Source organism: Aedes aegypti, chromosome 3 (assembly GCF_002204515.2).
Source record: "Aedes aegypti strain LVP_AGWG chromosome 3, AaegL5.0 Primary Assembly, whole genome shotgun sequence".
Classification (NCBI taxonomy): Eukaryota; Metazoa; Arthropoda; class Insecta; order Diptera; family Culicidae; genus Aedes; species Aedes aegypti.
Window position 1 is genome coordinate 193,740,998 of NC_035109.1, and position 27,157 is coordinate 193,768,154.

Sequence of the window (27,157 nt, forward strand, 5' to 3'; positions counted from 1 at the left end):
CAATCTATCTAGTTTTAGTTTGGCCAAATTTTGACGGTTTTTTACGCTCTGCCCTTCAAATGTGCGGTTTTCCAGTGACAGTTGATGACAGGTTCCCTAGACTTTTGGGATCTCGCCATCTAAGCCAGCTGTCTCCTCTCTCTCAGGTAAAAACTATGTGAAGTGAAAAATCAATAGGCTCCTCTACAATTCGTTGTAGGTCATAGAGTGATTCATGCAAATCGTTGTTTTCTTTCTTGCCAGTTTGTTGGTATTGTGGTTCAAGCACTATATTTGATTACCGATTATGAATAGAATAAAGCTTCGGTTGCTTCAAGTGTACATACTTTTGTTTACACTAATCGATAAGCCATGGAAATAGAACCATGAACTTCTTTCTCGAAGGACTTTTACCTAGTTTAAGAGAGACTGATAATAACAAGCCAAAATATTGATACACAGTGTTTGGTGGCCTTTCCGTACCTCGACTTGAGTTGCTCGACTCGATCTTGAGTTGCTATTAGGGGAAGTGGTGGAAATATAAACAGGGGTGGTAAAATGAACACCGTGCCTTTTACCGAGAAAAAAACAAATTTGATTGAATTTTTATCACGCACCGACGATTTAGAGCATAAATCGGAGTGTTCGAGTTGATACAAAGGTCAATTGAAGTGAAAATGTCAAAGAAAGCTGAGATTTTAGAAAACCTGAGATTTTAGATTTTTGAAAATTAGAACTGGCGTAACTTTTAGCTCGGGAGTCTAGAAGTTTTAAAGTGAGGTCAATATCGTTATGATATGATGTCAAATCTGATGCCTTTAGATTTCTTTTTGAATGGGATACAATCATTTATGAAAGAAAGGGTATGCAATGCAAATTTTCAAAAATATTTGTTTCGTCTATGTTTTTTGCATGATGTTCATTTTACCACCAACTACCCACAAAGTGCAGGTAAAATTAACATTTGCATCGTTTTTTGCCAGCGATAAAAATATGTGAAAATTTAATTATTTCAGTCTGACTTCGTGTCGCTGCTATAGATAACATCCCTATGTTTGATGTTGTTCAATAGAACTGTACAAATTTTTCGTTTTTCTATCAGAAACAAGTTGATATCCTTAAGGTGTTCATTTTTCTACCCCTTCCCCTACAATATTGGACATAACATTTGCAACGGTTTCGATTTTTCATACAAAATGACCAACTTTGGTATGCCAGATCTTAGTCATTTATGGACAAATTGGAATGAAATTTTCACAGCGCATCAGAAATAACTTTAGTTTAAATATATATTTGAATGATTTGTCCAATCACGATTTTAAAGTAATAACAATTCGACTAAAGTGAAATTTTTGACGAAAAATTCAAAACATTTTTTCTGAAAATCTAATTGTTTTACACAAAAAATCTATAACTTTGCTGAAAAGTCCATGAAGCTATTCCTTGAGTTATCCGCCGTACGGGGTGACATTGGACCTAAGGGGTGACTTTGATCGCCCTTTTTGACATCTCATAACTATTATGAACGCCAAAAAACTAATATAGCACCATTTAGTGGCTATTTAAAACGTATTCTTGAAGATTGCCATCTTGTTTTTATTATTAAAGACTTAGTTACTTAGTTAGCACACATGGCGAATTAAAGTGTTATTTGGTTGCTTGGGTATATGACGTGATTTTTAGATGGTCGTCTTGCAGGCTAAGCGGAATTTAGATTACTCATGTAAATGTTGTAAATGCCATTCATTGGCAATGAATTACTATTGGGAGCCATCTGCTAAGCTTGGTCAATTTGGTGCTAACATACATCATCAAATTCGATGTCAAAATTCGTATTCATATTTTCAAATTGAATTTAACACGTTAAAGAATGATAATATTTATCATAAATGGGTAACAAGATAGCATAAAAACAATAATATTGGAATTTCGGCTTAGGGGACCGGAACTGGTGGATCTCCCCCTAATTTTGAAGAGAAAAATGCTAAAAGTTTTAAAATTGATTAAAAAAAAGTGATGTTAACTCCACTAAAGTAGACATTTCGATTTAAAAGTTGTCCATAAAATCGAAGCAAATTTATTAACACTCTTTTTGTTTTCAATTCAATAAAAATTTAATTAGAATGTACAATTATCGCTGCAAAAATAATTTTCAATACAAGGTTCTAATGCTGTCTTGAGTTAATAAATTCTTGATAAAAGTAGGCGTCGTTCGCATAGTGAAATAGTGATAGTGTATTGCTCACCACGGTATACACAACAAGGTAGGCTATTCCCACGTGTAAACAACGGTTTTCAATCAAAACATGTGTCGTCAAGCATGAGGCTTACATGATAGTAAAAGAGAGCAAGCCTTGCTTTCTTTTGCACTCGTTCGAGTTTGCGATAGGAATGACGTCACTGCCAAATGTCATTGTTCGTAGTATAATACCTTGCTTCTTTTTACAGTATTGCTCGCGTAGTGTAGTGAAATTATGTGTTCTTTTATATTTATTTTATTAAACCTTTTCTTTCAGTTATGGTTCGAATATATCAGGTAAACTCAAAATCAATATTTATGTACTTATTACCATATATTATCATAAAATATACTCAAAATTGTCGAATTGAACGCATTCTCCTATACACCCTACCCTACAAACACAATCTCTCTATCTCGTGAAGTCTATTAAGATAGTTTGAGTTCCCTGTATCTTCTTAAGTAGAGTTGAACTAACATTCCTTCCCTTTCCCCAGCGATTGTAAGCACATGGCCAGGTGTACAATGTGATGCTTGTTTTGTTTATTTCTAATATGTAGAACAAGACGTTCCTACAAAACGATTTTCTGTGACAGTACATATAGATTTGTCAAAACCGATAGAGCTGAGCATTGTACAGTCACCCACAATTTGTACAGTCGTTAATGCTATGCTAAAACTGCTTTTATTTTGTTTTACTTATTTGTTTATTTGAAGGCTCAAGCGCCATGAGGTATAACGGAGCCAAACTTATTTAAAATTGTATTACAACTTTTAACTTACGTTTTTTGGGCGCTTCGTTCTCTTCGTCTTAGGGTTGTTTTGTCGGCAAAATCTTTTGAAATTCGGCATTGAGATGCGCTTATATGCTCAATGCATTGAAACAAATTTTGTGTCTAACAGCTTTTAGAAAACTACCCATGACGAAGAAAACAAAGTTGCTGAAAATACAATAAATCAACCTACCGTTTTGATTCATATTATGAACACTTAAGGTCTAAGTGAAGTTTAACTCGTCAAATAGCATATAAATTAATAATTCTGTACGATTCCTCAGCGTCATCAAGCTTTGAAAACATTTTTCTTATGGTGAAGTTTCATACTTGAAGTGTTCTTAGTGTATGTCATGTATCACACGTTAATGAAAACAAATGGCATGAAATTTAATTTTTGAAGAATTTTTAGGACAATCACTTTGAAAGTAGGGAAAGTGTACCAGTTATGGCCACAGTGGTTCCCAATTTGGCCATACGGGAAATTTCGATAACTTTCACATATTAAATATTTTTGAATGTTTAAACATAAAGATATATCTTGAATCTTACTACTACAACACAAAAAATCTTTCAAAATGTTAAAACATTCAAGTAATCCCGTATGGCGAAATAGGGAACTACTATGTCCATAACTGGTACACCTACCCTATCTTGAAAAATAATTGAACGAATCCATTAATGGAGGCTCTGAAAAACTTAATGTAAATATCCAGCATGAATCATTGGAAAAGTTTCTGTACCTTTGGAAAAATCCGTTGAAAAACTTATTGTAGAGCTTCAAGATGAATTACAGGAATAGAGAAACAACCGGTATAATTTTAGCAGGCTTGTCCAAAAAAGAATCTGGTAAATTGATGCATAATCGTTACAGTATTCTGTTAAGCAATCTTTGTTGAACTAGATTGAACAACTCCTAAATTTGAGAAAACTCTGGAAGAGCTCTTGGATCAATCTCTGAATCACATAAAATCTACGAATGAGAATTTCGAAGTTGTGGAATTTTCAAAACAAACCATAGAATAAAACGTTTTACAATTATAATTTGCGCATATCACAACATACTTAGTAGTAATACTATTGAATGCGATAAAAGGCCTCATATTGAATGTTATCCTTTATTTATATCACGCTATACAGAGAGTGTTCACTGGTGAGTACAAGACCCAAAAAAAGCCCTCGAATGTCTGAAAGGGATTAAGAAAAATCGTACCAAGATCTCTTTATGTTCATACCCCTCTCATCTTGTAAGGACTTTATTGTACACACTCAATGGAAACCCCATTTACAAAGTTTTAGATCACATAACGCATGTTCAAAATTTGTTAAATTTCGTAGATCAAAACATGGAATTTCAATGTTCATTAAATCAAGGTGAAATGTACATAAAATCGAGGGTCCACTAAATCGAGATATACCTGTATTCTGTAACTTGGAAATTCACGTATAAGTCGCTTGCGCTAAGTTTTGATATTTTTGTTTAAGGTTTTTTTATGTGATGTGAATTCAAGAGAGCAAAAGATTTTTTTTATTTTGAGAACTTTTGTAAAATAAGCGCACTTTACAGAATACATTTTTTTATTATGTTGAGAACTTTCGTAAAATAAGCCGCACCTTACAGAATACTTACAAGACGAAGCAAATCGCAGAACCACAGACAGACAGTCTGTACTAGAACTATGATATTCCTGCATAAGAAAGGCATGTCTCTTCATATAAGCTTTAAGATTATTAAACATCTCCTTAAGGCTCCAATAAGAATCTATCATAAGTCAAAACTGAAAAGCAGTTTTATTCCGATTGATCAATAAATCAAGAACGTCCATTTATCATAATTAAAGAAACAGTCGTTTTTATTTTTATAGAGTTTTTGTCCGTTCGGAAGAAAACTGTTGTTTTAATTTTGGCAAATCACCGATTCTAAATAAACCTTAACCATAATCGATTTAACCTAAATTTTCCGAGTAGCGTCTATAGATACATAATGAAAAATCATGGGAATGTATAGTTTTTAGATTGAACTTTTTTCCGTTCAATGTAAGGTAATGCAATCAAATAACCAAAATCAATTATCAATTATAATTATATAAATTATCCTTCAATACTCGTAGTTATACATAGCTCAGCAAAAAAATGAGAACAATAAAAGCGTCCTTGTACTTACCCGAACAAAAATAAGCACTTTGGTATCTCCGATACGATATTTTCCCTCTGACACTCGTACCATGGGGAACTGCGACGGGCAGGTGCACTTTTCCACCAGATCTCGAACCTGAAACGAAACAGATCAGACGTAACGAAATTATTAGAATAATTTTCATTATTCAGACAAGTGGACAGGAGTGACACACATTTCCATCAGCTGAGGTAGCAAAACATGGTATGGTTAACCTATAAGGTGTATGAGCTTTAACTGGATCCATCAGAATGAGAACCTGTTTGAGAATTAGTGTCTTTCGGTACGCGTTATAATAAATAACGTCATAGAAATATTTGCGATAGCTGTAAAATGCCCCCTACGTGCGCTTGTTCCGAACAAATGTAGGTATATCAGCAGTAAAAACGAGGCGATGAAGTCGATTGAAATAGAGCAGAACTGAATGGAAGATTGGCCGTAGATTAGATTTTTTTTAATGGATTCAATTGACGACTATTTGGAGATTCGTATGCGCCATATAAGTCCAGGACGACACTAAAGAAAACCGGAATTTTAAATGCATATACATTTGCTTTCTTTGAACACTTTTATAGCTAATCGTGTTGAACGAATGAAAATTGGAAATCTCATCAAATTGTTGCAATCTGCTTTTCAACCTCTTTCGATTCATATGGAAAAAAATGATTTTTACGGTCAAACAATATTAAACTTAGAACACAAATTTTAATATTAATATAAACCCAAGGAAACATTTTTTTTATTTTTTTTTAAATCTTATGATGAATATTTGATAAAATGAAAATTGTACAACCTTCATGATAAAAATTTGAATATGATTTTAGTTATAAAAATAATATATTAATCACGCAAATATAATACATATAATAATAATAATCATAATTTGAAGAACTCGAGACGATTCTAGTTTGTATCCGGTATTGGATTCCAACTTTCAATGGATAAAAATTCAAGTTTAATCCTAAATTTTCCTCATTAGGTAGACTTAGATATTTCTATTTTTGTCAACATTTGTGGGAATACCAAAAGACTTTGGAATTTACTTGATTTTGAGTACATTAAATTAAAAACTTAGGTAATTATTCTCCCCGTGTACTTTGAATTCTACTACAAGTATTCCACAAAAATGTGGAGCATTTAAACTTTGAATTTCATTAAACAAAGATCTAACATTATTAAAATAAATTTTGACATATAAGTTTTTATATATTATTTTAAAGCTTCTTTCCTCTTCAATTCGTTTTCTGGAACAATTTGTGATGCTTGCCAACTACGCGATCATAAGCAGTTATTCTACAAACAGCACGTTAATGATAACCTCAATTTTGTAATTATAGGTTGTAAAGTTGTTCATCCTAAACAAAATACGACAGCTTTAAGGTGAAGATGATTTAAATCGGCATTCATCCATATCCTATTATAGTTTAAAATGTTTTGAATGCCACCTGAAAGTAAAAGTGCCAATTATGTCCATTATAAGCAGATTGCCGATGGTGACCTCGCATCTCTTTCAGTGTCCAGTGTGGCAATCTGATGTAACTCCTCTAGCCCTGACCACTAGTGCTGCTATGATCAGCCCCAAGTATGCCTACTCCCAAAAAGTGTTAATGTCGCTTGTTCAAAGACACAAATTAAACCGCTATTCGTTGGTATTCATCAAACTCCGGCTTAGATTGCACGCTTCTAAAAAGCAAAGCACATTCATCAAAGGAAGTCAATAGCAGGTGAAAATTATTGATTTCACCTTTCGCAAAATGCTGTTACAATTTTTGCCCGGATTGGATTGGCGGAGAGTTTGCGCCCGTGAAGAATTAATTTTGATCGGTTGTCCCTCGCAATCTTTCTCCTCATTATTGGTTCCCAGTCTCACGTGAGCCGGCCTATGATGGGCTGGGGGGTAGACAAACAGGGGCCGATGAACTTGCCTCACTGGTATCGTGCGGGTGGTTGATTGACATGAAACGAATTCGAATTAAAATCACTCTATTTTTCAGTGGAACGATAGCATCGTGACAGGCTATGAGCATTCCCACGTAATTTTTGACCATTCATAAATACGTTGTGGGTCGCTTTGTTTTCTCAAATGCTTTATGAACAGGCAGATTACACAATCGATTTGTAAAATGTATCGATTTCACGTGCATGTTTTGCTTGTGAGATATCCTGTAAAGGACCTTCTTTAGCCAAGTGGTTAGAGTCCGCAGTGTCTGGGTTCGATTCCCGGTCGGTTCAGAATCTTTTCGTAATGGGAATTTCCTCGACTTTCCTGGGCATAAAAGTATCATCGTACCTGCCACACGATATACGAATGCGAACATGGTAGCTTTGGCAAAGAAAGCTCTCAGTTAATAACTGTGGAAGTGCTCATAAAAACACTAAGCTGAGAAGCAGGCTTTGTAATGCCAAGAAGAAGAAGAAGATATCCTGTAAACATCCTAAATAAATGTCAGGGAAACTGTTTTATCACGTCTGGCATATATGGGTCATTCCATACCAAGTAGAGTAAAGTGGGGCAAAAGTTTGAGTGGGGTAAAAGTTTCTTTTTAAGATTTCTAGCTCAATTCAAAACAAATCTTATAAATGTCATGGTGGTTCGAATGCTATTCAAGTAAGAGACTTTTACTCAAAATATCATAAAAATCGATAGAGATTTAGAAAAGTTATGGCTATTTGTTGTTTTTCGACGTGAATATTGTAATTTTTGGTCAAACTTTCGTTGCATGGAACCAGTTGAAGATAAAATCTTTTTCAATATTTTATGTAAGGGCGTTTCTAGGCCTATCATAAGGTTGCTTTGAGGTGTATTAGTTTTTGCATAAATGCTTGAAAACAATTTTTGGCCCATAGTGGGGCAAAAGTTCGAATCAGCGGGGCAAAAGTTCGACCCATGTATAAAATCACGGAAAAATTTGCAAATTGCCTAAAATCCACATATTATCTTCAAATTTGATTAAATTTGTCTGATCGTGTGAAAATCACCAAAATTTTACATTTCCGCTTAGTTTTGCGAAAAACTGCTATTTTTGAGTATATTACAATTAACCCGGTTTTGGGAAATTTTTTGATGAAAATTTAGTGTGTATTTTTCGGCAAACTTAAGTTTACGGCTGGTGTAAAGTATGCCTGTTAATAAAGGATCGATATTTTGTGTTCTATCCAGCGAACTTTTGCCCCACACTAGATTCGAACTCTTGCCCCACCGGTGGGGCAAACGTTCGATTAAGGCAATCAATTTTGAAACTGTAATAACTAAACATGGGTAAATATTTTGACACAAGTTTGTTCAGCAAAATTATAGCCAATATGTTTAAGGTTGACTGTATGGTATTTGTTTTGTTTTAACTGCTGTTGTTTTCCTGGAAACTTTGATTATACCACTAAGGTCGAACTTTTGCCCCACCTTACTCTATCCCCAAAAAAGTTCAAACGTGTAAACGACCATCACCGATTTTAAGCAAATTTTGGTTAGTTGTTCATTCGCTTGATATTTACAAAAATTTTGATTGTCTGACATATTTGTCAGAAAAACGTTTGCCAGAATGATATTCATCAGAAAACCATTCCCCAGGACCATTCGCTAGAAAACAGGGATTGAATCCTGAGAAAATTGAAAGAAGCTCACACTTATCGCTTTTTGTAACAAAAATAATCAGCAACATAAGGACTGTTCATTTTATAAAGTGGACACTTTGTGCATGCTGTATCTTTAAAAAAAAACAATGAAATTTCCATCGGTGTTCTCTACATCATTCGACTAGTATTGTACAATGTTGTGATAATAAAAAAAATCTTCAAAATAATAAAATTTCACACGAATATGGAACAACGTTTAGAACGGTTGAGTTCTGAAGGTTATCAAAATCAAAGGTTGTTAGAAATTGGCTGGAAAATTCGACAATCTATATTTTTAAGTTTCAAAAAAGGCTTGTTCTTCGGAAGCATCATCAATCAGAAGCTGATGGAAAAAATCAAGTTATTTTTCGAGCAAAAATTTAACAGATATAATAAATTATTTTTTCCCCGATAGTTTTAGAGAAAAATATTTTAAATTTGAAGGGAACTGATATGACTAGAATTTTTTGGTTTAAAGTACGTCCCCACGTCACATACAAAGCACAATAGAAAAACAATTGTCTTTTTTTAGAAGACCTTTCAAAGTACATTGACAATCAGCAAAATTGGCAACACTGCTATAATAAAATCGATTTAATTTTCCACATATTATTTTCATAATATGTTATTCTGAGATTACCAATTGAAATATTCGAAGAAAAGCGTTTACAATTCGCTGTAGATCGATAAATATGCGTACATGATTTTAAAAGTAAAACACTTTTTAGTAAAACGACCATAAAGAGTAAAATTTATACTTAAGGTGAAGGTAAATCGAAGCCAAAGTTCAAATTTTCAAGAGCACGGATCTGGAGAACCAAACATTTGTTTGAGCTGAAAACCTAATCGATTGGTCACCACCAGCTAGTGACCAATCGATTAAGTTTTCAGCTCAAACGGATGTTTGGTTCTCCAGATCCGTGTTCTTGAAAATTTGAACTTTGGCTTCGATTCATCTTCACCTTAAGGTGAAACATCTCGGAATGCAAAGATGGCCGGCACAATGGCCGACTTCTCCACCTACTCACGTTTTCAAAAGCACAAAACTGGAGAAATAGTTGGCAAATGTTCCTGATCTTCTTATTTTAAGCTTTCTGCTAGTGCACAAAGCCAAAATAAAAAGTGCACTGTTGTGGGTTGCTTTCTTCGCGAGATTTGTGCCTTTGAAGTTTTGGTGCAATCTTAGAAGTTGATTTCAAACTGTTTCACCTTAAGACTGCGGTTTAAACTCACGATTTAGCTCTAGTTTATACAAATATAGTTTCTTTAGTAATCTTGACTAATTTTGAACACGCTTTTTACTTTTCTCTTTTGCTGGGAGTGAAAGGTTAATGTATCAGCAAATTTGGCTAAATCACTAAAGTTACCTAATGCCAGAGAAAGGTGGAATATAAATGATTTTTTAAGGTGATTATAAAACGAAGCCAAACTTTGAATTTTCAAGTGCACAAGATCAAATTATTTGCTTGCTGGTGGTGACCAATGGGATAAATTTTCAACGCGGAGTGCTGTTTGGTTCTCAAGACTTGTGCTCTTGAAAATTTGAGGTGTGGCTTCGTTCTATAATCACCTTAAAGCTCTATCTTTAGTAGAATAGTACAGTATACAAGCATACAATTTGTTCATAAAAATGAGGATGTTTGTTTAGCAAAAAATAATGTTAAACTTTGACTAACAGCTTTTCTTAGGAGTTTTTGGAAAAACTATTTAGCTCTTCAACCAAATTCACTTTCTAAGATCTTATATTTTCATAGCATTGTAGAATAATAGTTAAACGATGCACAGAAAACCGAATACGATTTTATCAATAAATATAAATGATATAGCATAAACAAAGTATCCCTTTTATAAAATGAACAGTCCTTATCATGATAGCTTGTTATTATCTTCTGCAGCAGCTCTGTATATCGGGGTACAGTGAATCAAATTGTCATCAAAGCAGACGAAAAACAATCAACAAAACAAGCGCGCTCACAACCGTTTGTCTCAACTTTTGCGAGTTGGGATACAATCTAAAGAAAAATTGTCATGACAATTACAGGGGAAACATTGTTGCAACCTTTTCAACTCGTGAAAACAACTACGCACTTCGTGTGCAATCATTGTCATATTCTGATAAAATGGTGATAATCTGTTGTAGCGGAAAAAATGGTAACAAGAATAGGAGAAGACAATGTCTTTGTTGCTGCGTGTTGGTTGATAATTGATTCACTGTCGGGGGGATAACAGTGAATGATAAAATCCATCTAAACCAGCCCTAAACAACCTGGGGGACACTATTGCTATTAGATGTTCGGGGATTGTTTACCATGCCAGTAAAATGATATACCTATCCCCAATGGTAAATAAGCGAGAGAGGTGAGTTTTATTATCGATCTCTCTTTGGGGTTCCTGTTCACTGCGGTTTTTTTATCAAGCTTGTTACAACTTATGAAACATTTCCGATCATGGAAGGACACAGATGGGATGTTTTTCTTCACTTGCTTCGATCATGCTTCGGAATCAAATAAAAACGAATTCCTCAATGCTTACTAGAAAAGCCATTTCCTATAATGGACCATTTGCCAGAAAACCATTCCCCAGAATCGTTTTATGGAATTAATTTTAAACATTGATAAGAAATCTATTGATTAATAAATTTATAGGAATCTTAAAGCTGCCAAATTTTCCAAAACTGCGCATTTGAGTATTTTGATTATACTCATACTATTGTCGAATTCGTTTTTGAAGCTAGGTTGGAACTGGCGAAACCGGTTCTGAATAGCAGTTTCAACTCCAACCCGATGCAGGTTCAACCGAACTACAATTGCTTGCGTTGGTTTATTTATGTGTTGATCACCTACCCAGTTTCTAAAAACGAAAACTACATATAAGTACCCTTAGTACGAAACATTGTAGAGCCAAGTTCCGCAAAGCAAAAAAAAATTGAAATTGGTCGACGTAAATTTCAGCTATGTACAAATATTGAAACGTAAGTTTCATTCGAACACATACAATGTTCTACAATATTCTGCTTCAAATGTAAATTAGTGGCATCCGTGTAAATGCCAACATACCCTCTCGATTAACACTTCAGTCATCGCGCTGTTGTATTTTGTACAACACAGGAGGAACAACCTCGCTTGTCGTACAAGGCATCAGCATGGTGGTTTTGACGGTGGCGAACCGCGCGACGACTGGAAGGTTAACAACACACAACTTGTTTCAAATTTATCAATTCATCTTCAAAGTTGTGAGATAACCGAGAGGTAACGGTCATGGTTCTCATACGCTGCATCGTAGTTCAAATCCCGTTCAATTTTTTACGTTTTTTATTCATTGTTCAAACCGGCTCTATCGATTGTTAGAACAATTTTCTGCTGCCTCCGGCTAGTTTTTGTACGTTTGAAAGATGTAATTGTACATCATATTTGCGACGAGATACTGACAAAATTATGGTAATGGTGGGAACAAAAATAGATTTTTCTTGCTGTTTCATTAGAACATAACGGCTTATATTCACAGGAATTATAAACCTATTTGTTTTTGATGATAAGTAAACCTTGATAAGAACATTCGTGCAATAAGCTTCGAAAAATGAACATTTGAAAATTTTGCCTCGCACATATGTCACCTTCTTGGTAGTGCATGCTAAAGGACATCCGTTACGAAATTTATGTTTTATGTGTTATTTATGTCCCACTACCTAGTCCATAAATGGTACACTTTAATGTCGAATGCTTGGAACACTATTGTCATTATTGGTACAAAGACAACGCTTTTTAAAACCAATTTTTAAAAGCTTTAAGTCAATTTATTACTAAAACAGTTTATTTCAACTATTTAGGCTTCAAACGAGTAATCAACATCAACAAGTCATGTTTACGTTAAAATCGGTTAAAATCTGATTTTTCTCCATATTGTTCCGTCCATAATTGTTATACCTACCCTATGTGCATCTAAAATGACGTGATATTACAATAAATTTTTGCTGTGCAGATTATTTCACCAAGAAAAGAGGATTACTAGCACCGTACAGTAACAGCAAAAAATAAATTGTAACATCACGTAATTTTTGCAACCCATAACTTACGTCATGAATGTTACACAAAATAATGTTTGAATTATTTTAATACCATGTATAAAACGACGTAAATGGTCGATTTGCGTTGTTTAAACTATTTTATTCCGATTTCTCGAATGTAATTTTAGGCAATATGCACGACGTGAAAGGTGTGCGACGAATCTAACGTGAGGATACCATTATATTTTTGCTATTCAGATCAGTGATACATTTTAAATTGAACGCAAGCCAAAAGTGAACTGAACGCGTTCTAATTTTGCACGACAACCTAGTAAGCATTGAACTCTCAGGCAAGATTCTGCATCTGCACATGAACGGCCCGTTTATTTTAAAATTAACAGTGAAGTTGTAAACCCGTATAATACCACATCAGAACACATTGAATACATGTCATTACATATACATGGAACCTCGAATGTTTCTTAACATTATTTGTAAAACATTCGCATTGAAATATGTCGTGTGTCTGCCATGACGACAGTTTTCAATTCAAGTTCAATTTTCAGCTCGCACGTGTTCAAATTTTTAAACTGCTCAATGTTGAAGCCTACTTGATCCCTAGTTCAAGAGTTTAAACTGGAACGCAAACTTAACGCCTTCAAATGCAGCAATGATTCAGCTCACGGTATAAAAATTAACAAGGCATCGAGTTTGATTGTAAACATGTGACGTCACTCATATAGTACCATATACCATCCGGACCACAAGATCATTTTTTTACAAATTTGTTCGAGATGGGTAGGATTGACGTCGTGAAGTAGCTGTCAGTTTTCGGAATATATCATTTTCTCAATACAGTAGGGGTAGTCGGGGCGGTTTGGCCAATGGGGTAGAATGAGCACCCATAGAAAACTGCATAAATTTTCGAAATTTCATCTGAAATAACATGCAACCCCAAAGCTGATAAGGAAATTAAGCAATAGTCATGTTAAAAGTCAGTGTTCAAAATTCAAAGAAAAAGAAATAAATGAAGTTTGAAAAAACTGCCCATATTGCCCCGAATCGGTCTTTCTAATTTTATTATTTCAGAATGATAATGTTTGACTGCTAAAATATTTTTTAAAATTTAATCTTTCTGCACGGAGTGTTTATGAATACTAATAACTTTCAAGTGTTATTTCTCCTTTCTCCATTTTTCGTGGTAGGTAAGAAATTCGATATGCTACCTTACCAGGGTCGCGATACCTACATCATGATGGTGGGGCTGCCACCTTAGCTGTAGCTGACGTGATACAGCATTTCATACTCAGCCGCTGGATGCCAGAACAGACGCTGTTTGAGCCGCACCTCCTTGGTGGACAGACGCTCGCTTCAAGTGCAGTACAAAAAGTAATTGAATTTTTAGATTATATGAGATAATTTTTCAACCGAAAATAGGGTGCTCATATCACCCCATCAGCAAAAAATTCAGCTCGAAAAATGACAAATTTTGCAAAATCATTCATTCATTCGTAAATGTTATAAGACAACAGAAATCATTCGGGACTAGTATATTCATCTAAAAATAGTTGGAAATCATGCAAAAATCCAAAGATTTCATAATATTTTCAGCACTTTTATCGACATTTCCTTAAGGTGGCCAAACTGCCCCACTTTCCCCTAGACCGTGGATTCAGCTGACCTGAAACGTTTAGCATAAATACGATTAGCCGAATAATGTATATTTGCGAAATAATACGAAACAACTCTAACGAATTCAAAAGAAGGAAAATTATAATTTAAATATGATTAGATTTGTATCAATAGTAATTTTAACAGTATAACTCAATAAAATAGGCTAATATTATAAGAAGGGAAAACTCGGTCAAACGTCCGGTCGGCCATATATCCATATACCAAGCCACCGGTAAACTCTTCAATTTTTAGTATTTGCCCTGATTATGAGTTTTGATTATCTGGTTCCGGAGATATATCGAAAACCCTTGGAGGGCCGTCAGCCATTACTCACGGTGAAAACCTCTGCTCACAGATTTTTACTTATACTCAGTTACTATTCTAACTATTCTAAGCAAAACATGTGAAAAAATGACATTGATTGGTGTTAGCGTTTCAGCGAATTGTAGTTTTGGATCTAGTTCGTTGAAAATCTTAAAAACCTTAGAAAACATTATTTTACAATTTTGCTATATTTAGGAGATAATTCTAACGATCGCACATTAGGCCAGACCGCAAAATTAGGAGGAAACAATTATTTTGACTATGAAGATGGTATTTTTGAACACAAGTGTCTTCGGCAAAAATGTTACATATAATGAGAACTACATTTTGACATTATGTGATATTTGTGGGTGGTCCAACAAAATACGGAAATATTTTTGCCTTCAAAGTGTTCTAAAGAGTTGTTCTTTGTTTAATTTTGAACAACTTTGCGCAAGACACCAACATTGTAAGTCCACAGTAGCCCTAGCTATGACGTTTTCAATGATCCAGGGTAGGGTGGACCATGAAAAAAATATATTTTGCCCATAACTTTTTTATTTCAAATTCTATCAAAATTACGTCTTCTACAAAGTTTTAGAACTAGTTGAAACGCGTATTTTGGTGAAAGAATTAAGTGATTATATTCGTTTGTTTATGAGATATGATTATTTTCATTAAAAAAATCGTATTTTTCAAACGTCAATATCTCGAAAAGGGGGAATAACGGGGATGCAATTTGCACAGAATCTGAAAGGTATACTTTGGAGGTTCAAATGGTATATTGTAGCGAACATTTTTTACTGAAAATTTATGATGCCAGATGAAATATTTAAACATTACGACTAAGTTCTCAACATAATTTGTTGCAAAACTGTTCAACTAAATGTTTTTCAGCATATAATACTCATTTATGCAATGTTTTAATTCATATTTCGATCATTTGCGGCTAACGCTGACTTGAAATGCAACTAATAGGCAAAAATCAGCTGATATTTAAGATTTTTTTTTGCATAATTGAACTGTGAACCGTAAATTTACCCTGAATTGATGATGTAAATGTTTTGATTCGTTGTACATATCCAATAGAGATGGTCGGGTTTCACATTTTCCAAACCCGAACCCGACCCGTACCCGACTTATTTTATTCCTTCAAACCCGGACCCGACCCGAACCCGAGACGAAAATTAAAAAGCAAACCCGGACCCGACCCGAACCCGAAAATTTTTCGCTGTTCAAACCCGAACCGACCCGAAACCCGAAAAAGTTTTCTAAGAAAAACCCGAATAGAATCCGGGTTCGAAAAGATGATAAATTCATCGTTTCTGATGCATTGGGATGCTTTCAGGTTGTTACTTTGTGAACAATTCTCACCAAACCCGACCCAAACCCGGCTAAACCCGACATTTTTCAAGCCCGAACCCGACCCGTACCCGATAATTTTTTAGCCTTCAAACCCGACCCGAACCCGAACCCGAAAAAATAAAAAATTTCAAACCCGAACCCGACCCGAACCCGTCGGGTTCGGGTTCGGGTCGGGTTTCGGGTTTGAAAACCCGAGACCCGACCATCTCTAATATCCAATGAGCAGACTATGTATGGTTGAAAGTGATTTAATTGAAATTAAAAAAAAATAATTAGACTATGCAATTGGCAATGCCTTTTAGTTTTGTGTAACAATTACTTAGCAGGTTAGATCAGTTTACATTACAAAAAATGAACGTTTACAGCATGTGTACATGCTTGTAAAAGCCATATCACAGTATGTCGTTATGCCATAGATATGTACTCTGAAAATCTTGAACCTCTAAGTTATACCTTTTAGGTCCTGCGCAAATTGCATCCCATTTTTTCCCCTTTTCGAGATATTGACGTTTGAAAAATTTGATATTTTTGAACAAAAAAGGTCATATCTCATAAACAAATACATAGAATCACCTAATTCTTTCACCAAAATACGCGTTTTTACTAGTTCTAAAACTTTGTAGAAGACATAGTTTTGATAGAATTTGAAATAAAAAAGTTATGGGCAAAATATAAATTTTTCATGGACCACCCTACCCTGAATCATTTGAACGCTATAGCAAGGGCTACAGTAGACTTACAAGGTTGGCGTCTTCGACAAAGTTGTTAAAAATTAAACAAAGAACAACTCTTTAGAACACTTCAAAGCGCTAACTTGAAAAGCATAAAAGTTGGCAAAAATATTTCCGTACTTCCACCCTAATATCATTTAATGCCAAAATGTAGCCTTCATCATATGTAACATTTTTGCCGAAGACACTTGTGTTCTAAAACATCATCTTCATAGTCAAAATAATTGTTTCCTCCTAATTTCGCGGTCTGGCCTAATGTGGATTGGTATGAAATTTTCAGGGAAATTCCTTGATACATGATACTGTGTTGCCCATATTTTATTTTTTGATAAATTGATAATTTTGAAGAATGAAGAACATTGTCAAAGACCTTAAAGCAATCCGATGCTTGTGAAAAAGTTATTAAGCATTGAGTATTCGTAAACTTTGCCCAATTTTGTTAATTGTGTGCTAATGAACAAGGATGGAAATCTAGTGATCATGACAAAATAAATTATGCATCGCGGTTGTTCTTTATCCTGCGATCATATCAATAACGATTAACCTGTTGTCGTCAAGTTATCATAACAAACTACGCTCCGCGAATAATGCATCATTCCGCATGTGTGCTAAGTAACGATCAAATGTTCGCAAACCGAAGTCGTAATTTTTTGAGAATTTTTGTGATTTTACTCCATGATTTGACTCCTGGTATGCAATTCTTGATCCGAAAGTATATTTGGCATGGTTTGGACGAAAATCAATGCCGTGAATGTGTTCTGATTAACGTTAATCGCAACATGTTACATTATCCGACAAACGGTTTGTCCCACGACAAACAGTGCATCAGATGCTCCATGTATCTTTGAAATGCGCGCGTATTGAGGAGTTTCAATCATGATTTTGCAAGAACTACGGCCCTCTTGGACCGTTCAAATATTATGTTGTTAGTCGCTAGAGACGATTTTTTTCCATCCTTGCTAATGAACGTCACCTTGCCAATTGATTTTTATTGAATAACTTTTTTCAGTGTCGGATTGCTTCGCGGAAATAAGTTTCCCATAGTAAATCCCACACAAACTTTGATCGGCTGGCGCTAAATTATAGTTTCTGCGATCGATCTGAAATTCCGCACAGTTGTTATGGATCCCAAATGCAAACCGAAAAGTGCACTGGAGCGAGAATCTGAATTTTGTGCCACATTAAAATAACATGCTCAAGTATTATTATGCTAAGCATAGTAATGATGTAATAATTTTATTTTTCTGGGAAATGTCTTCCTGGAGGATTATTTTTGGGGTAATGGTCCACTCTGGCAAATGGATTTCTTGTAAATAATCCATTCTGGCAAATAGAATCGACTGGTAATTTACTTTCGGCTCATAGGACTGGCGTAATTGAAAATTTATCAAAAACCCATGATTTTGCCAACCTTATTTAATTTATATCTTCAAAACTGTATTCTGAGATTTTTCGCCTTGAAAAGGAAAGGAAGATGCATACATAATTACTCAATTACTAAAAAGCAGTCGTTGGATTAAGACAATCATATTTAAGAAATTGCGGGTATAATGCGCCACCTTAGCTTCAAACGGATTTTTTGTGGCAAAATCCAGCTTTTTTACAAATTCTTATGTATGCAGCAAATACTATGCAGTTCTATGTCTCGTTTTAGTTTAGGTTTTTGTGGTATAATTTGAATTCCAGCATTAAATATGGCCTATTTTGCCCCGCGACCGCCGAAAATTTTTCAACAAAAATGTCATGTATTGTTTAATAACATTTGATTAAAAACTTTCAAAGAATACATTTTTGTATTATATTAATAGAAATCTCTGTTTAACAAAATGTTGTATGAAGTACAACATTGTCATATCTCGATTGTTATGCGGAACTTATTATTGATAACTAAATCATCTACACAAATTTTTATTCTGAATTGTGAACTGCTCATGCTCATTTGACTAACCCGATGTTCACAGGGTATCCTTAAGGATCTGTCTGTAGTTTTTTTCTGTGTCATAAATTAGTCTTATCCACAGATTTGTGATCATCGTAGTGCCTGAATTCAACTTGTCACAAGTTTCACATCTTAAAACTGAGCCGGAACTTATGGACGTACTCAACAAAAATAAGTGGCTGACAAATTGATTTGGCATATCTCAAAACGATGGCATTGTATAAATATGTTTCAGCATAGACGCGTACAGCAACACGTGTACTTCGGTGCCTAACGATAAAGAGCGCCTATTCAAAGGGACAGCAAACTCCATCTATCCCATCAATTATCTACCAAAGAGCAATCAGTATTGTGGGTACTTTCGCTTTCAGTGTATGTAAATAGACCTAGAGCTCATGCAAACAGTAATCAAAGCGTACTCAGAGCTCTGACTTTTCAAACACTTGACAAATATGATTGACACGTGGTTTGTCCGTTTCTCAGTGATGCTGACCATTACGTAAAGGTTTGAGCAGCACAGCGGTATATTTACTTTACCCTTGTAACAATGAATATAACTATTCATTAATCACCCAATCACTTGAAAAACAAAAAATCGCTCGATGATAATTTGATTGGAGCAAATAATTCAAACCTAGGCATTACTCGTCAAAGTTAGAGATTTACATTCCGATTGTGTAGACGACTGAAACGTCTTCTGCGATTAGCCATCATTGCCATATTCGAGCCCCATTGACAGAGGAAATGCGTATTGAATGCTTTCCGTTTCGCCACCGGCATTGAATTGACGCATCCAAGCGCCTCAAACAAAAAGTGAAAAAAATTAATTAATATGCTAATAGCACACGGATGCCAAAAGTGCCTTTGCTATATAATCATTTATTAAGTCGTTAGCACGGCTCACTACTGCCAGGGTAGGTATGCTTTTTATTGAATTGACTGTGTGCAAAAACGATACGAGCAGAGACAACATTGGACAAGTTAACTTTTTGTGCCTCCGTTGTATGCATTAAGATCTTGTTAACTACCGTAGAAACCTAACAGGACTGTGCTGGTGTATAGATGAAATAGAAGTTGTGGAAATGCCTGATAAAGTGATCTACAAAATCATTCCAAATTTATTCTGTCTTGCACTATTAGGTTATGTTCTTAACTTAGTGTTATATGGACACTTCCATGTTTATTAACTAAATGCTTTCTTAGCCGAAGTTGAAAGCTATACATCTGTATAAATGGGAATATCAGAGCGGTAATGATTGGGCAGAATTTAAATCATTAATGATAATGATTGAATTTCAATTAGGCCTGAATGCCTCTTTGGCATCACAAACACCAGAGACGCGTCCACGATCAAAACCATGGGTTGGAAAATATTTTGGGCACAGTGAAGCAAAAAAAAATTTTAACCCTGGACGGGAGATTGATAGTTACTATATTTAAGGGACTCAAACACAAAAGGGTGTACAGTGGGGGACCTAAATCCGTACAGAGTCAAAATCCGTACACTTCATACAAATAGTAGGCGTATTGTATGGAGTGGACGGATTTCGATTCATTTCTTAGGTGTATGGATTTCGATCCCTCACGGTAAGTGAATTTTGATCGGTTTCGACTTGAGTTGAGTTGAGGAAATTCTACTATGGTTCTCCGACATTACCCGGAAAACCATTACCCGGAATGTAATTCACCGGAAGACCATTACCCGGAAAACCATTTACCGGAATGAACCATTTACCGGAAAACCATTACCCGGAAGGACCATTTACCAGAAAATTATATCTCCATTTCTCAACTTGTTTCATTACCGTCCTTGTAATGATTTAACGGTCATTCAGGTCAGTATGTTAACTTAAACATATTTAAAATGACTACCAACGATAAGGTTCTTATTTCAAAATACATAAGCACCAGAGAGAAGCCTAAGATATCTTCATACTTGATCATGTCAATATGCACCCTCTTCATATATTTGCATTTCATAAATGATTCACCCTTCTTTTAAAAATAAGCTGTTCTTTCAACTTATGTTCTCAGCTTGTCTTGGCTGAACTGGCTAAATTTGGCTACAAATATGTAACTTTACGTTTAATATTCCACCGTCGATTCTCCAAGTGTGCAAATGTTAACAAATAAGCAATGATTAGAATTTTTAATACTTTTCGCCAAGTGTCAATTCGCCGAATGTCGTTTCCACAAACGACAATCAACCGATTGTAAATCCCCCGTATATGACTTTTTCTAGAATGACTTTTTTCGGGTCATCTGTTATTCACCCTTCTTTATTTGGTTGGTGGTTCTTTCGAGTTCCACCGATCTCGACATTTTTTTGCAAAATGTGTTTAGTCGAAAATGACCAAATATCTTATTATTTTGATTGCTTATTGTTCTTTCTTGTTTATTACACTGACATTGAATTCGGGGTACAGACATTCAGAGTTATGACATTCGTAGAAAAATAGCACAATCAATTTGAATCAAAGGAAATGTAGATCTATTGAGGTTCCAAAGATGGACGTTACAATGGCGAATAGTGTCCCTACTCTAAATCACCAAGGCACTCCTAGTTTTCGTCTTGTTTTTTTTAGCTTTTCCCAAACCATAAAGATGACATGAGAATTAAACTGTTGTATGTTGCTTCCCTCGCAAGATAATTGTTTTTTTTTTCAATTTTGATACAATATTGAAAATGGATTCTGATCTATTTCAACGTAAGGGAATAAGAAAACCATCAAAACGCCAAACATTTTTAAATGCTGGGATGTTCTATTTACTCAAATGCAACCTACCTTATTTGTTAGGCTTTTTTTTATTTCGATTTATAATTATGGTACCTTCCAAGTGGTCTCAGACATAAAAAAAAAATTCTTTTAATTCTCTCTGTCCTTGCCTGTAATGAGCGGTTCCATTTGAATTCGAATGTCGGTTTACTTTTGTATTTTTTGATTTGGATGAAATTTTGCACATGCTTTCTTTATGCCCAAAAATGCCTTTTTGCATCATCGGCTCGCCATTTTGACTCTAGCCTTACTTTTGAGAAGGGCATAAGAAAAAATCCTTAATAATTTTCAAAAAATTATAACTTAGAAACGGTTTGTCCGATCAGTTTGGTGTCTTCCGCAAAGTTTTAGGTTATTATTAAGGATTTTTTTCTTAGGCTCTTCTCAAAAGTAAGGCTAGAGTCAAAATGGCGAGCCGATGATGCAAAAAGGCATTTTTGGGCATAAAGAAAGCATGTGCAAAATTTCATCCAAATCAAAAAATATAAAAATGAAATTTGGGAAAAAAGTCGTAATTTTCTGTGGAACCGCTCGATATTTAGTTTTCTGGCCTAAACTTGAAGACATGGTTTTCCGATCTATATCAGGCGATTCTTTTCTAATTAGGTCGCCAACAAAATTACATGGTCAATCAAATTTTGGTATCGTGATATTCGTTAATAGTTTAAGGCATGCGTTGCGGCAAAGTGAAGTTATTCAGAAAGATCAAGCTGAGGTTGGTAGAATTGAATACCGCCGGTTCAAAATTATTTCTGATTGACATATTCACTCAGGCAAATGGACTATTGAAATACATAAGAACCCCTTATGAAAATTCCCCACAAGGAATCGGGTTGAAATTCATAAATTTGCCTTATGAAACGAAAATTTGAAAACAAAAAACGTTTACGCGGCAACCTTGAACCTTGCGATCGGTAGGCCCGTGCGTATACCACGCGCCTATCGACGCCTTGATGTGGTATGATGCTAGAACGATACATAAAGCGCTCGCATTGCAATAATCGTTCCACCTTTCATAAAGCAAAATGTATGAATTTTGATAGTCCAGTTCGCTGCGTGTTTGACAACGTTTCAGAGCTAGAGCTAACATACTTGTCAAACTATGAACGAATGCAAAAATGGTCGGTAGACATTGGCTCTTAGCTAATAACTGTAGAATTGCTCCTAGAATAGCTGAGAAGCAGGTTTTGTCCCAGTTGAGTCGTAACGCCGGCAAGAAGAAAAATATATTTGGTCCATAGCTGTTTGGAGATGTATATTGAAATAGTGTTTTTGAAACCGAGGGAGTCGAGAATATCCATGGTTAGTGTGACATAATTTGTACTGCGCATCAATGAAAGGTCGTCGAAAATGGAAGATTTGGCTTTCCGGGTAATGGTGCATTCCGGTAAATGGTACATCCGGTTAAATGGTTTTCCGGGTAATGGTATATTCCGGTAAATGGTCTTCCGGTAAATTGCATTCCGGGTAATGGTATTCCGGGTAATGGTATAGAATCTCTACTATTTCCAAGCGATATTTTCTGTTGATTTTTCCACTCAACAGAAAAAAAAAACATAATTCTTAGAAGACTGGCATGTTTTTTCGACTCCCATATGATTTGTATAGAATGAACAATTTCTCATTTTCATGCCAGTTGTTACCACGAGACTAAGAATGCTTTTCGTCTTTACAGAGCTGGTAGTGATTGAGTGCCTTAAAATAGTAAATTAGAGACCACTTGCCAGAGAAAGAAGACTTGAAAAAAAACAGGAGAAAGAAGAAAATAGATCAAATAGGAAACAAGAAAGCAAAACGCAACCTAATAGGAGCCAGGAAATGAGAGATTGTTTCTTCATAACATTTCTCTAAGATCTAAGATTTTTTTTAGAATCCCTCGTGACATAACGACAAGTATTACTGTTACGTAAGAATGGTTTTGCGTACCCCTGGACATCTGTCGGACTTAGGTTTAGTATGTGTTTGTCAAACTTCGGTGTTTTCGGCTTTGCTTTGTGACAGTTGACAGCTGCGAATGCATAAACGATATGCTTACAAACAACTGGAGTACATAGAACCAATTCTGTACTATAAGCGAAAACACCGAAAATGTAAGTAAATGTTGTAATGTTATGATATATTTGAAATTACCAATAAAATTTAGCTTTATAGCATTGGACAGATGAACACCGCTGTGATTTTATTTGTCCTGCTGAAAGAACGGTGCCCTTCGCTGCGGTTTGTAACAATTACTGTATGTGTTTTTTCATAATTTTCTTTAGAAATTCCATCAGAATATTATTCTGATATTTGCTTTAATGTTCAGATATATTACTCCGGAACTTTGAATGTTTATTTTAATAGGAAATTGTTCCACAAATTTTCCAGAGGAATTTCTCCAAGTATTATGTTTAGGATACCTCAAGAATTCAACCTAGATTTTCCCAAGGAGAACCTCAGAAATGGAATTTATCCAAAGATTATTTGGATTTTCTGAATTCTTCCAAAACTTCGTTGAGAAATTGTTCAAAAAAAAAATATAACGCCTCCAAGATTTTATCCAGTAATACATCCATCGATTTCCTTGGGACACCCTTCAAGATTCCCGGTCAAAACGTCTTCTAAAATTTGATCAATAACTTCTCCTGAAATTTCTAGGGATTTCCTTTAAAGTTGTCTTTCAGGCTTTATTTTCAACATTTCTACTAGGAATTTTTCTAAAGATACCTTCAGCAATTTCTTCATGGATTCTTTCAAAAAATTCTAAAAAAATCTTTCAGTAATTCTTTGAGATTTTCTCAAATTAGTTCAGGATGTTTTTTTTGCAGGATTTTTTCCAGGAAAGTTTCCAGGGAAATGCCAAAGATTTTTTTCTGAAAAATCTCCTAGAGCAACAACTGGAGAATTCGGTTGAATGATTAGTAAAATAATATTTCAAGTAAATTCTAGGATAGTTTTGGAAAAAAATAAACTAAAGTAATACCTGAGGAAATTACTGGAGGTAATAGCTTTGGAGCTCTCAAGGATTTCCTTGATGCAAATTCTGGAGAAATATTTTTAAGCATCCTGGGAGAATTGATAGGCCCTGAAAGTATTCTAAATAAAATGATAATTCCTAAAGGTTTTCCGCACTGAACCAACATAAGCTTCTAATCATCAACTAGCACACAATTGCAGACAAAGAGAGTCTGAGCTACGAACTACTAGCCAACAAGGTGTCTTGTGTTAGCAATTGGGCAAGCATATCCTCAAAAAGTTGTGTTAGCTCTGCCGGTAGGCACGTGCTATCGATAATCCAAAGGTTTTTTTTCAGCTCCGGAAGCGCGCTTATTTTTTTTTGCGAGTGGTTTTTGATTTTTATAATTTTTATTTTTGAACATCTCTATCCTTTTTATTTTTTTCTTGAAGCCTCTTCTGGTTACTGATTTTTGGCAATAATAAAAATTTGAGTTTTTACAATACTTTTGAAAATATTTTTTTTTATTTCTGGAACATTTTTCATTTTCCGTGTAACTGACGGAAAAATAGATTTGAAATAATTTTAATATCACCAGGCTCTTCTTCTGGGATAGGTTGATCGTAGAAAAATACAAAAGGTACGATTTCTTGTATCAAACATTAAATGAACCCCAGGCATTTGTAGGTAAGAAAAAAATACATTTTTCAAACATTTTTGAAAAATACAAAAAAGTTTCAAAAATCATAAAAAAAACTTTCCTAACATGCGTGTTATGGTCCAAGGTTTATGTTAAAAATAAAATCATTTTGATTTCAGAACTACGAAAAAATACACAGAATTCCAAAGTGTATCCCGTCCAAAGGCGGGGTTGGGTATTAGAGGGTTATAGTATCTGAAGGTTTCTTTGGAGCCTTTACAATTTAGCATCAGGAGATTCAATGCCAGCAGAATAAGGAAACAAGAGACTTTAGAGACCCTTTTGGTTAGAATAGATACCTTTCATTAAAAATAGACACATTTTAAAGACTTGCATTAAAATGGAGACTAAGTCTCCAAAAAGAAACCAACTACCAGTCTTGCCTGTGGGATCATTCATTGGATCAACTTTTGTTTTCATTCATATTAAAATAATATTCATTAAAAAATATTCATTAGACTGATGCAAATTTTAAAGTTTCTGCTCCCCTATGCTTAAACGAGGTCAATTATGATAAAAATCATTCTCCTAAAATTTGAAGTGATTTGGAAGAAATTTGGTTGTGCACACGCAATTTGAAGTTTATATGGAAATTACTATGAAAAAGGCAAACCTTTTGTTTTCAGTTATCTAACTGCTCGTCATAATAATCTATGGAAAAGTGAACATACTCTTCTCATGTGAATTCTTTCCAGCTACAACTTTGCCGAAGGGGCCCAGATAGCCGTACGGGTAAACGCGCAGCTATTCAGCAAAACCAAGCTGAGGGTCGTGGGTTCAAATCCCACCGGTCGAGGATGTTTTCGGGTCGACTTCCCTGGGCATAGAGTATCTTCGTACCTGCCACACGATATACGCATGCAAAAATGGTCAATGGCAAAGTAAGCTCTCAGTTAATAACTGTGGAAGTGCTCATCAGAACAATAAGCTGAGAAGCAGGCTCTGTCCCAGTGAGGACGTAATGCCAGAAAGAAGAAGAAGAACTTTGCCGAAGATCACATTTTGATTGGACGTAAGGATAATTTGTTATCATTGATAACAAAGTGTAACTCAAGCTGAGATGTTCATTCAATTACTTTCAAAGCAACACTGCTTTTTTGCTGTAGAACATAGTAGCCTGGATTACTTTGGTCTATTCTAACCGCCACTGTTGCCTGCCGAGCAGTTGGTTAAGCAACTTCATGATTATGAATAGCAATTTATCCTGACGTCCAATAGAAATGTGGTCTTCGGCAAAGTTGTAGGTGCAAGGATATCACATGAGTAGAGTTTGTTCACTTAACCACAAAATATTATGACGACGAGATAGAGGGCTGAACACAAAAGGTTAAAGGTTAAAAGGCTAATTAGCGTTTTCCATAGTAATCTTCATATAAACTTCAAATGGCGTGCGCACAGTCAAATTTCTTCCGAATCACTTCAAAGTTTTGGAGGATGCTATATACCATAATAAAAATCGTTTAAGCATAGGGGAGCGAAAATTTCAAAATTTGCATCACTCTAATATTCATATTCTATTTAAATCAATTGTATCAAACAAATTTGGTAAAAATAGACCAAACTGCTTGCCTTTACAACCAGTGAGGTTGTTATATTTTCCTCATCTATTTCTAGATAAGAAATGGATGTACAGTAAAAAATCTAAGAATTTGTGTATCACCAAGTATTTCGTTAGAATTTCTTCAACAGTTCTGCGTAAAAATCTTTCAAAACATCATCATAATCTAAATATTTTTTTTTATAAATGATGCCACAAAATATCAGTAGGAAATTTATCAAATTATTTTTTTCAGGAATTAACTGAGATCTATTGCCAGAAAATTCTATGGCAATCCTAAATCAGACAAGAATTTCTTTCAAGAGTATTGCATAGGGTGATTTACCGCTTCGGCACCATTCGGTTGTTATCGGCAACCAAGTTCCAAACGCCAAATTCACACCCATGAAAACA

General features: G+C 34.9%; 1 protein-coding gene across 1 annotated transcript in view; it reads right to left on the reverse strand.

The window, feature by feature from the left end:
- Nucleotides 1–27,157, reverse strand: part of LOC5574432 (GAS2-like protein pickled eggs) — a 244,148-nt gene that overhangs the window by 52,860 nt on the left and 164,131 nt on the right. Inside the window, exon 6 of the mRNA XM_021851764.1 lies at nt 5,156–5,263. Coding sequence (XP_021707456.1) covers nt 5,156–5,263 — 108 coding nt within the window. The remainder of the gene's footprint in view (nt 1–5,155; nt 5,264–27,157) is intronic.